At 41.5% G+C, this 12,130-nt stretch overlaps 1 protein-coding gene across 1 annotated transcript in view; it reads right to left on the reverse strand.

Moving 5' to 3' along the window:
* Nucleotides 1-12,130, reverse strand: part of med13a (mediator complex subunit 13a) — a 125,070-nt gene that overhangs the window by 36,946 nt on the left and 75,994 nt on the right. The window contains exons 5-6 of the mRNA XM_038990169.1: nucleotides 1,959-2,174; nucleotides 1,603-1,797 (exon numbers count right to left, since the gene is read on the reverse strand). Of these exons, the coding sequence (XP_038846097.1) occupies nucleotides 1,603-1,797; nucleotides 1,959-2,174 (411 nt within the window). The remainder of the gene's footprint in view (nucleotides 1-1,602; nucleotides 1,798-1,958; nucleotides 2,175-12,130) is intronic.

A 12,130-nucleotide genomic window follows, 5' to 3' on the forward strand; every position in this document is an offset into this window, starting at 1 on the left:
TTGGGAATACAGATTTCTAATTGACCTTCTTGCAGTTCCTACCGCTTACACTGGATGTCAACAGTCTTTAGAAATTAGTTGAGGGTTTTTCCTTTGTGTAATGAAGAAGTACGGCCATTTTGAATCAGGGTCACTTGAAGCATCCTGTTAGATAGAGGCGCATGACCAGAAAGCAAGCTACAGATTGTTTTAATCCTGTATTTAACACAGATCATCCCGTCTTCAATTTTATCGATTATTTACGTAAAAAAATACCTAAAGTTGTATTACAAAAGTAGTTTGAAATGTTTTGGCAAAGTTTACAGGTAACTTTTGAGATATTTTGTAGTCATGTTTCACGAGTTGGAACCGGTGTTTTTCTGGATCAAACGAGCCAAATAAATGGATATTTTGGATATATATCGACGGAATTAATCGAACAAAATGATAATTTGTGATGTTTATGGGACATATTTGAGTGCCAACAACAGAAGCTCGTCAAAGGTAAGGCATGAATTATATTTTTATTACTGCGTTTTGTGTCGCGCCTGCAGGGTTGAAATATGCTTATCTCTCTTTGTTTACAATGGTGCTAACTCAGATAATAGCATCGTTTGCTTTCGCCGAAAATACTATTTGAATTCTGACATTTTGGCTGGATTCACAACCAGTGTAGCTTTAATTTGGTATTTTTCATGTGTGATTTAATGAAAGTTTGATTTTTATAGTATTTTATTTGAATTTGGCGCGCTGCATTTTCTCTGGCTTTTGGCCAAGTGAGACAGTAGCGACTCAGATTTTTGGATATAAATATGAACTTTACCGAACAAAACATACATGTATTGTGTAAAATGAAGTCCTATGAGTGTCATCTGATGAAGAACAAAGGTTAGTGATTAATTTTAACTCTATTTCTGCTTTTTGTTACTCCTCTCTTTGGCTGGAAAAATGGCTGTGTTTTTCTGTGGCTATGTACTGAGCTAACATAATCGCAAGGTGTGCTTTCGCCGTAAATCCTTTTTGAAATCAGACACTTTGGCTGGATTAACGAGAAGTTTATCTTTAAAATTGTGTATAATACTTGTATGCTTGAGGAATTTTAATTATGAGATTTCTGTTGTTTTGAATTTGGCGCCCTGCAATTTCACTGGCTGTTGGTTAGGTGGGACGCTACCGTCCCACATATCCCAGAGAAGTTAAGAGTGTGCTCCTAATCTCAGCTTGTTACCTGTATAAAAGACACCTGGGAGCCAGAAATCTTTCTGATTGAGAGGAGGTCAAATACTTATTTCCCTCATTAAAATGCAAATCAATTTACAACATTTTTGACATGCGTTTTTCTGGATTTTTTTGTTGTTATTCTGTCTCTCACTGTTCAAATAAACCTACCATTAAAATTATAGACTGATAATTTCTTTGTCAGTGGGCAAACGTACAAAATCAGCAGGGGATCAAATACTTTTTTCCCTCACTGTAAGGGGAACATACAGGTGTCACACCAACTCTCCAAACACATTTTAATATTGTCTAATTGATATGGTAAATCGTATTTACATAATCTAGACTATACAGACTGTCATTTAAATAAACATCCATAGGTTCGTAAATACTTGCTTATTGTACCTGTCTGGGCCTCCTCGGGTGATGTGGGGGGCGTGAGGGTGACCGACGAGATGGCGGGGTCTCGTTGGGATGCAGGCACTTGGTGGCCACCCGAGTAGACGGTGGTGCAGTGGGAGGACCCCTGGGGGGCCACAGCCGGGATGTCAGACTGGGGCACCAGCACCAGGCAGGCTGGGTACACCATCCTCACACCACCTGGACCGAGAGACAGACATACACTCCCGGTTAGCTACCTGGGTCATCAAATCTAAATACATTTTTTGTATGTGATCCCTGAGGGAATTGAACCCCCATCATTTCTTCCCTGCCACATAGCAGACTTTTAGGGGAGACTGTTCTGTGTAGGAGTGTCTTACCGACAAGGACCTCCACAGCGGCCAGGGAGTCGTCCTCCCAGTCCATGTCCTCCATCTTGTCCTCCGATGGCGAGCCGTGCTTGTCCTTGTCTTTAGAGCTGGGGCTGATGGGATAGAACTGGTTCCACTCCTCAATCAGTTTCTGGGTGGGAGGGTCTGACAGCTTGAACGACTGACCCGTCAGAGTCCCGTTCAGACCAAACGGACTCAGGATGACTGGAGGGAGGGAGAGAGAGAAAGAGATACACACAGTCAGTCTCACTACAGATGCTGTGTTACATCAGAATAAATCCCCCCCATCCTACTGCATACATCCATCCCCCACCATTACAACCACTCTCTGATTTATTACCCCCCCCCCCCCCCCCACATCCTTTCATCACCCCTCCATCCCAGCCCATCCAGTGTTAATAATGTGACCTTTCCCCAACACAATTCTCTCTCTCCCGCCAGCACACGACTGGCCAAACACTTCCAGAGACATACAGCAGCCCATCACTGGCATGCCCATGCCTCTCAGAGCCTATAAACAGGGCTGTATAAAGTACTGATTCACAACACACACAGACAATGAGGTAGAGAATGAACAGGATAGGGAGTGATAGATAGCGCAGACAGCATTCTGACCAAGCAGACACCTATACTGTATTTGATTTTTTATTTAACTAGGCAAGTCAGTTAAGAACAAATACTTATTTTCAATGACGGCCTAGGAACAGTGGGTTAACTGCCTTGTTCAGGGGCAGAATGACAGATTTTTACCTTGTCAGCTCAGGGATTCGATCTTGCAACCTTCCAGTTACTAGTCCAAAGCTCTAACCACTAGGCTACCTGCCGCCCCAGGTATCAATCAATCACATGTAAATAAAGCCTTTTTGCAGTAGCAGTTGTCACAAAGTACTTTTTACGGTAATCCGGGCTAGACACCAAAGAGTGGACAACCCCCTCACATGTTAGGATAATAATTAACAGAGAAGGAAGCATAAACGGAGTTGTGGTTGGGGATCATTACTTCCAGTTGTGCTCATTACTGTAGTGCAGTGATTGTCAACTAGTTTTGTCGTGTCCCAAATTAAAGCAGATTCTCAGTCGCCACCCAATATTCGCATTGTGGGAAAAAAGGAAGCCAAAATGCCATCTTAAAAACAATTTTTTATGCTATATTGATAGTAACTGTAGCAACTATGGAAATAATTTCAAATAATTCAAATTTTCACATATTCTTGATGAAGAATGTTAATAAGCTCTAAAAGCGCTGGCTAAAAGCTCTATATTGAAAATACGGGGATTGAAGAAAAATGATTTCATCATTTTTACTACTTTCTACTTGGTTGTAGTCGTTTAGAAGTTTAAGTTCAGACTGGAGTATTATCATTTTTTTACTCAGACACCCGCGAACCACCACTTGAGAATCGCTGTTGTAGTGTTTGGCCCTGTCCCTGTGAGTATTGATCTGGCCTAGTGGCTCACTGGCTGGACAGTATGGAGTTTCCAGAAGAGAGGGAGAAGGGGAGAAAGAGCGAGAAAGAGAAATGGAGAGAGAAAAAGAAAGGGTAAGACAGACAGACAGACAGACAGACAGACAGACAGACAGACAGACAGACAGACAGACAGACAGACAGACAGACAGACAGACAGACAGACAGACAGACAGACAGACAGACAGACAGACAGACAGACACAGACAGACAGACAGACAGACAGACAGACAGACAGACAGACAGACAGGGATTCATCATCTCTCCTCCTTCGCCACATAACAGGGGCTGGCTGGTGGGCGTGAGGGAGGAGGGGAAGAGAAGGCAATCTCACAGGGAACACAGCGTATTAGAGAAAGAGAACATCTAGAACACAGGGTGCTGGCCAGCTAAACACAAGCCACTCAAGGTCAGGACCTTATAAGAAGGCTAGTCAATCTATATTCATATTTGCACCACACTGAGATTGGGTGGAGTAAGTAGTAAGTAGCAAGTGGATGGTGACCTCACCAGACAATTGAGTGAACATCCAAACAGGAAACAGACAGACTGACTGACTAACTGACTCATACACACCTCTGATGTTCTATGCGGTCCACTCCAGATCACACAACACAGCCAGGACTCCAGGACTTCATTCATTCTTACATCCAACAACTGCTTCAGCAGAAATGGATTGACTATTAAGGGAGAACCTAAGGTCATTTGCATTGCAGAAACACAAGCACTACACATCACAGAGAGAGTTTGAATTTAATTCCTGTTGATATGATTACTACATACCCGTTCTCTTTGTGTGCGCATTTCTATTTGGAACAAAATAAAAATATCTAGCAGCGCAAGGGGAAAAGATCAAATCCAACACAATTATGAAATGTTTCCTTTATCCCGCCCTCTCTCCCTACCTCCTTCCATCTCCCCTTCTCTCTCTGTCTCCATCTCCCTGAAGACATGTCAAATATGCTCAGATCAGTTAAATGGGCTGAGAGTTCATTACATTCACTCTGCGCTGTTTTATGAGGTCATATCCTGAAGAGGCTGGAGCGCTCTACCGCACACTAAACCAAGCCTGTCAGAGGTGAGTGGTGGGGGAGAGGGAGGGAGTCTAGCACATATCAGCCCTTATCTGCCGCTACGCTCAATCTGCTAAAACAGACAACTTGTGGCTAGAACACACACTTGCACACACCCTAGGAATTCAGCCTTTGGTTTGTACTAGAGGTCGACCGAATATGATTTTTCAACGCCGATACCGATACCGATTTTTGGAGGACCAAAAAAAGCTCATACCGATTAATCGGACGATTTTTAAAATTTATTTGTAATAATGACAATTACAACAATACCGAATGAACACTTATTTTAACTTAATATATTACATCAATAAAATAAATTTAGCCTCAAATAAATAATGAAACATGTTCAATTTGGTTTAAATAATGCAAAAACAAAGTGTTGGAGAAGACTGTAAAAGTGCAATATGTGCCATGTAAGAAAGCTAACGTTTAAGTTCCTTGCTCAGAACATGAGAACATATGAAAGCTGGTGGTTCCTTTTAACATGAGTCTTCAATATTCCCAGGTAAGAAGTTTTAGGTTGTAGTTATTATAGGAATTATAGAACTATTTCTCTCTATACGATTTGTATTTCATATACCTTTGACTATTGGATGTTCTTATAGGCACTTTAGTATTGCCAGTGTAACAGTATAGCTTCCATCCCTCTCCTCGCCGCTACCTGGGCTCGAACCAGGAACACATCGACAAAAGCCACCCTCGAAGCAGCGTTACCCATGCAGAGCAAGGGGAACAACTACTCCAAGTCTCAGAGCGAGTGACGTTTGAAACGCAATTAGCGTGCACCCCGCTAACTAGCTAGCCATTTCACATCGGTTACACCAGCCTAATCTCGGGAGTTGATAGGCTTGAAGTCATAAACAGTGCAATGCTTAAAGCATTGCGAAGAGCTGCTGGCAAAACGCATGAAAGTGCTGTTTGAATGAATGCTTACGAGCCTGCTGGTGCCTACCATCGCTCAGTCAGATTGCTCTATCAAATCATAGTCTTAATTATAACATAATAACACACAGAAATACGAGCCTTAGGTCATTAATATGGTCGAATCCGGAAACTATCATCTCGAAAACAAAACGTTTATTCTTTCAGTGAAATATGGAACCGTTACGTATTTTATCTAACGGGTGGCATCCATAAGTCTAAATATTCCTGTTACATTGCACAACCTTCAATGTTATGTCATAATTACGTAAAATTCTGGCAAATTAGTTCGCAATGAGCCAGGCGGCCCAAACTGCATATACTCTGACTCTGCGTGCAATGAACGCAAGAGAAGTGACACAATTTCACCTGGTTAATATTGCATGCTAACCTGGATTTCTTTTAGCTAAATATGCAGGTTTAAAAATATATACTTCTGTGTATTGATTTTAAGAAAGGCATTGATGTTTATGGTTAGGTACACGTTGGAGCAACAACAGTCCTTTTTCGCGAATGCGCACTGCATCGATTATATGCAACGCAGGACACATTAGATAAACTAGTAAAATCATCAACCATGTGTAGTTATAACTAGTGATTATGATTGATTGATTGATTGTTTTTTATAAGATAAGTTTAATGCTAGCTAGCAACTTACCTTGGCTTCTTACTGCATTCGCGTAACAGGCGGGCTCCTCATGAGGCAGGTGGTTAGAGCGTTGGACTAGTTAACCATAAGGTTGCAAGATTGAATCCCTGAGCTGACAAGGTAAAAATCTGTCGTTCTTCCCCTGAACAAGGCAGTTAACCCACCGTTCCTAGGCCGTCATTGAAAATAAGAATGTGTTCTTAACTGACTTGCCTAGTTAAATAAAGGTGTAAAAAAAAAAATTCGGCAAAACCGGCGTCCAAAAATACCGATTTCCGATTGTTATGGAAACTTGAAATCGGCCCTAATTAATCGTCCATTCCGATTAATCGGTCGACCTCTAGTTTGTACTGATGTCAAACACACAACATTACCCATTGGAAGATGGGGAGTGCTCTGACATACAGTACTGGTCACATCAGTGGTCCCACCACAGTGCATTAAACACTGTATTTGATTGAAGATAAACATCTTTGATGACCAGAGGACAATTGACTCCACATTAAACCATTGATCCATTTGTCTGTGCAATATGTAACCAAACACATAGAGCAGCATGTCTTTCAGTCTGCCACCTCAAGTCCCATACATGCTATGGACAGGTTGGTATATTGGTAAAAGAGCAGTACAGTACAGTAGCTAAGGGTCTGGTCCACTATCTGATAGACTTGACCTAACCCTGATCTAGCATACATCTACACATCCAAGTATAACTGATCAAATGATGAAAGACAAGCACTGCAATTTTGAATTCGGTAAAGTGAGCGCTGAAGAAGTAAAACAATTATTGTTGTCTATCAATGACAAGCCACAGGGGTCTGACAACTTGCATGGAAAATCACAAAGTATAATAGCGGATGATATCGCCACTCCTATTTGCCATATCTTCAATCTAAGCCTATTAGAAAGTGTGTGCCCTCAGGCCTGGAGAGAAGCCAAAGTAATTCCGCTACCCAAGAATAGTGAAGCCCCTTTACTGGCTCAAATAGCCAACCAATCAGCCTGATACCAACTCTAAGTAAACTTTTGGAAAAAAAATGTTTGACCAGATACAATGCTATTTTACTGGAAACATATTGAAAACAGACTTTCAGCATGCTTAAAGGGAAGGACATTCAACAAGCACAGCACTTACACAAATGACTGATGATTGGCTGAGAGAAATTGATTATAAAGAGATTGTGGGAGCTGTTTTGTTAGACTTCAGTGTGGCTTTTGACATTATCGATCATAGTCTGCTGATGGAACAACGTATGTGTTATGGCTTTACACCCCCTTCTATATTGTGGATAAAGAGTTGTCTAACAGATCACAGAGGGTGTTCTTTAATGGAAGCCTCTCCAACATAATTCAGGTAGAATCAGGAATTCCCCAAGGCAGCTGTCTAAGCACCTTACTTTTTTCAATATTTACTAATGACATAAGTAAAGCAAGTGTGTTGATGCATGAGGATGACTGAACACTATACATGTCAGCTACTACAGTGAGTGAAATCACTGCAACACTGAACAAAGAGTTGCAGTTAGTTTCAGAATGGGTGGCAAGGAATAAGTTAGATCAAAATTTATCAAACTAAAAGCATTTGTATTTGGGACAAATAATTTACTAAACCCTAAACCTCAACTAAATCTTGTAATAAATCATTTGGAAATTGAGCAAGTTGAGGTGACTAAACTGCTTGGACTAACCCTGGATTGTAAACTGTCATGGTCAAAACATGTTGATACAACAATAGCTAAAATGGGGAGTAGTCTGTCCATAATAAAGTGCTACTCTGCTGTACTACTGTTCAGTCGTGTGGTCAGGTGCCACAAAGAGAGACCTCTGAAAATTGCAATTGGCTCATATCAGGGCAGCATGGTTGGCCCTTAAATGTACACAGAGAGATAACATAAATAATATACATGTAAATCTCTCATGGCTCAAAGTGGAGGAAAGATTGACTTCATCACTACTTGTTTTTATAATAAGTATTGACATGCTGAATGTACCAAGATGTCTGTTTTAACTACTAGCACACAGCCATGCATAACCCAGAAGACATGCCACTAAAGGTCTCTTCACAATCCCCAAGTCAAGAATAGACTATGGGAGGCGCACAGTACTACATAGAGCCATGACTACATGGAACAAAATTCCACATCAGGTAACTGATGCAAGCAGTTAAATCAGATTTTAAAAAACTGATAAAAATACACCTTATGGACGAAAAGAAAAACAGAAAGATCTATGTACAGTGTGTGCAAATGTAGAAGAGTAGGGAGGTAAGGCAATAAATAGGCCCTAGAGGCGAAACATAATTACAACTTAGCATTAATACAGGAGTGATACATGTGCAGATGATGATGTGCAAGTAGAGATACTCCGGTGCAAAAGAGCAAGAGCGTAAGTAATAATATGGGGATGAGGTAGTCGGGTGTGCTATTTACAGATTGGCTGTGTACAGGTACAGTGATCGGTGAGCTGCTCTGACAGCTGATCCTTAAAGTTAGAGAGGGATATATAAGACTTGAGCTTCAGAGATTTTTGCAATTCGTTCCAGTCATTGGCAGCAGAGAACTGGAAGGAAAGGCGGTGTTGGCTTTGGGGATGAACAGTGCAATATACCTGCTAGAGCGCGTGCAATGGGTAGGTGTTGCTATGGTGACCAGTGAGCTGAAATAAGGCGGGGCGTTACCTAGCAAAGACATAGATGACCTGGAGTAAGTGGGTTTGGCGACGGATATGTAGTGAGGGCCAGCCAACTAGAGCATTGAAGCCGCAATGGTGGGTAGTATATGGGGCTTTGGTGATAAAACGGATGGCACTGTGATAGACTACATCCAGTTTGCTGAGTAGAGTGTTGGGGCCTAGTCAGTTTTACGAGGGTATGTGGGTGAAGGAGGCTTTGTTGCGAAATAGGAAGCCAATTCTAGATTTCATTTCGGATTGGAGATGCTTAATGTGAGTCTGAAAGGAGAGTTTACAGTCTAACCAGACACCTAGGTATTTGTAGTTAATACCATTTAAATGTAGATGTTTAAATGTAGTTAATACCATTTAAATGTAGATGTTTTTTGTATTGGATATATTTACCATATCATATGGAGACAGATTCATAAACCTTTTACCTTATCATAAGTAGACATAATTGCAAATGATTTAATCCTTCCAATAGAAAAAAAATTAAACATTTGTTATGAATTGAACTTTAATTAAATGAGTTGACTCTTCACATGAGATGATTTCACTGAACAACAAAAGAAAGGGAATATTGAATGATACCCAATGATACATCGCATCTCCCAAAAATGTTTTCAATATACATCTGTAAAATTATAGTCTGGAAACTAAAGCTTTGGTTGTCTTCCTCTCAGGCTTCCATGTCTTCTCCCTGGACCTCCTCAATGTCCACCTCTTGAACATCAGACTCTGAGGCCTCATCTTCACTGTCACTTTCCAACCTTGTTGAGGATGGCTCATTGTCAGGCTCAAAAAGCCTCAAATTTGCCAGGATGGCCACCAATTTGTCAACCCTTGTATTGGTCAGCCTGTTGCGTGCTTTGGTGTGTGTGTGTTCCCAAACAAGGACCAGTTGCGCTCTGAGGCGGCTGATGTTGGTGGGATTTGGAGGATGATGGAGGCAACAGGGGAAAGAGCCTCAGATCCACAAAGTCCCTTCCACCAGGTGGCTGATGAGATATGTTGGCACGACTGCCATATTGCATCTCCATCCCAAAGCCCATGCTTGGAAGTGTACTTCGCCAGACTGCCAAGAACCTTGCCCTCATCCAGGCCAAGGTGGCGAGACAAGGTAGTGATGACACCATAGACCTTGTTCATCTCTGCACCAACCAGGCTGCTCTTGCCAGCATACTTGGGGTCCAACATGTATGCTGCGGCATGTATGGGCTTCAGGCAGCAGTCTTCACACTTTTTGATGTATTCCAGAACTGCAGTTTCATCTGCTTGGAGCAACAGTGAAGTGGGCAGGGCAGTACGGATTTCTTCTCTTACATCTGCAAGCAGAGTCTGAACATCAGACAGGATGGCATTGTCTCCCTCAATCCGTGCAATGGCTACTGCTATAGGTTTCAGGAGTTTCAGGCTGCTTACCACTCTCTCCCAAAATACATCATCCAGGAGGATCCTGTTGATGGGGCTGTCCATATCGGCAGACTGTGATATGGCCATTTCTTGAAGGGACTCCTTCCTCTCCAGGAGGAACACCCCAACGGGTGTTGCTTGGCAGTTTCAACGTGGTGCTCTTATTCTTCTCACTTTGCTTGGTGAGGTAGATTGCTGCTGTAACTTGATGACCATTCACGTACCTAACCATTTCCTTGGCTCTCTTGTAAAGTGTATCCATTGTTTTCAGTGCCATGATGTTCTTGAGGAGCAGATTCAAGGCATGAGCAGCACAGCCAATGGCTGTGATGTGAGGGTAGGACTCCACTTTAGACCAAGCAGCCTTCATGTTCGCAGCATTGTCTGTCACCAGTGCAAATACCTTCTGTGGTCCAAGGTCATGAGCCTTCAGCTCATCTGCAATGTAGAGACCGGTGTGTCTGTTGTCCCTTGTGTCTGTGCTCTTGTAGAATACTGGTTGAGGGGTGGAGATGATGTAGTTAATTATTCCTTTCCCACGAACATTCGACCACCCATCAGAGATGATTGCAATACAGTCTGCTTTCTCTATGATTTGCTTGACCTTCACTTGAACTCTGTTGAACTTTGCATCCAGCAAATGAGTAGATAAAGCATGTCTGGTTGGAGGGGTGTCAGCTGGGCAAAGAACATTCAGAAATCTCTTCCAATACACATTGCCTGTGAGCATCAGAGGTGAACCAGCTGCATACACAACTCGAGCAAGACATTCAACAGCATTTATCTGACTACGTTCCTCCATTGAGTCAAAAAACCTTCTGATTCCAGGAGTACCATGAGCTGGTGCTATCGATAAGGTGTCTGATTCATAATTTTCACCTCAAATAGAAGTAGAGGGACTTTTGTCAGAGGTTGCTTGTAGTGAGCGCTGAGGGAACTTTATGCACTTGGCCAGATGATTCTACATCTTTGTTGCATTCTTCACATATGATTTGGAACAGTATTTGCAAATGTACACAGCTTTTCCTTCTACATTAGCTGCAGTGAAATGTCTACACACATCAGATAGTGCCCGTGGCATTTTCCTGTAAAGATTAGAAACAAAATTGTAAAAAATAAATAAATAATACAATTCCATGTACAGAAAATATTTAAGCAGTTAGATTAAACAACTGCTTTGTAAGATACATGTTTTAAAATGAAACATGTACGGAAACAGGTGAATTAACACTCCTCAGTTAGCAGGCTCAAGCAAGCTAAAAACCCACATGGTAGCAAAAACTAACTAGCAGAAATTAAAAAGTTAGAAATTAATTAAACACTTTGCTGTAGGCTACTATTTACTAGTTAACAAAAAATCATGTATGTCATATAAAATATATTCACCCCACCAAGTATTGTAATCAAAACTTACCAGAAAACATGTAGTCCTTGGCTCAGACAGTGTAGTAGTGTAGGCTCAATAGCATCTCATTAGTGTGCAAGATCTTGAGAATCAGCTATACATGTGATGGAAGAATGCGCTGTGCATGCAGAGGGTTGCAATTCCTTTGAATTGGGGATAGTTTAACCAAAATATGCCACAAGACCTAGAATTGCCTTATGTGTATCCCACAAAAAAAGGTTCACTGTTATAAGCTAACTTTTTTTAATGAATTTAAGCAAAATTCCCCAAATTCCCAGGCTTAACTTTCCATTGAAATTTACCGGAAAAATCCCGGAAATTCCCAGAAAGTTGCCAACCCTTTGCAACCCCACTAGTGACTAAAGAGAGAGTGAGAGAGTCACACAGTGTAGTGCTATGCTGTGCTGTGTAGATCTATCTATCTATCGACATGCCATGCAAAAAAACAATCCCTCTCTACCATTACTGGAATTACATTCAATACCCTGCTATTGATTATATAGACCAGCAGGCTTTAATATAAGGGGTTTAAAATTTGAATATTTCATTTATACACT

Source organism: Salvelinus namaycush, chromosome 3 (assembly GCF_016432855.1).
Source record: "Salvelinus namaycush isolate Seneca chromosome 3, SaNama_1.0, whole genome shotgun sequence".
In the NCBI taxonomy this organism is placed as follows: domain Eukaryota; kingdom Metazoa; phylum Chordata; class Actinopteri; order Salmoniformes; family Salmonidae; genus Salvelinus; species Salvelinus namaycush.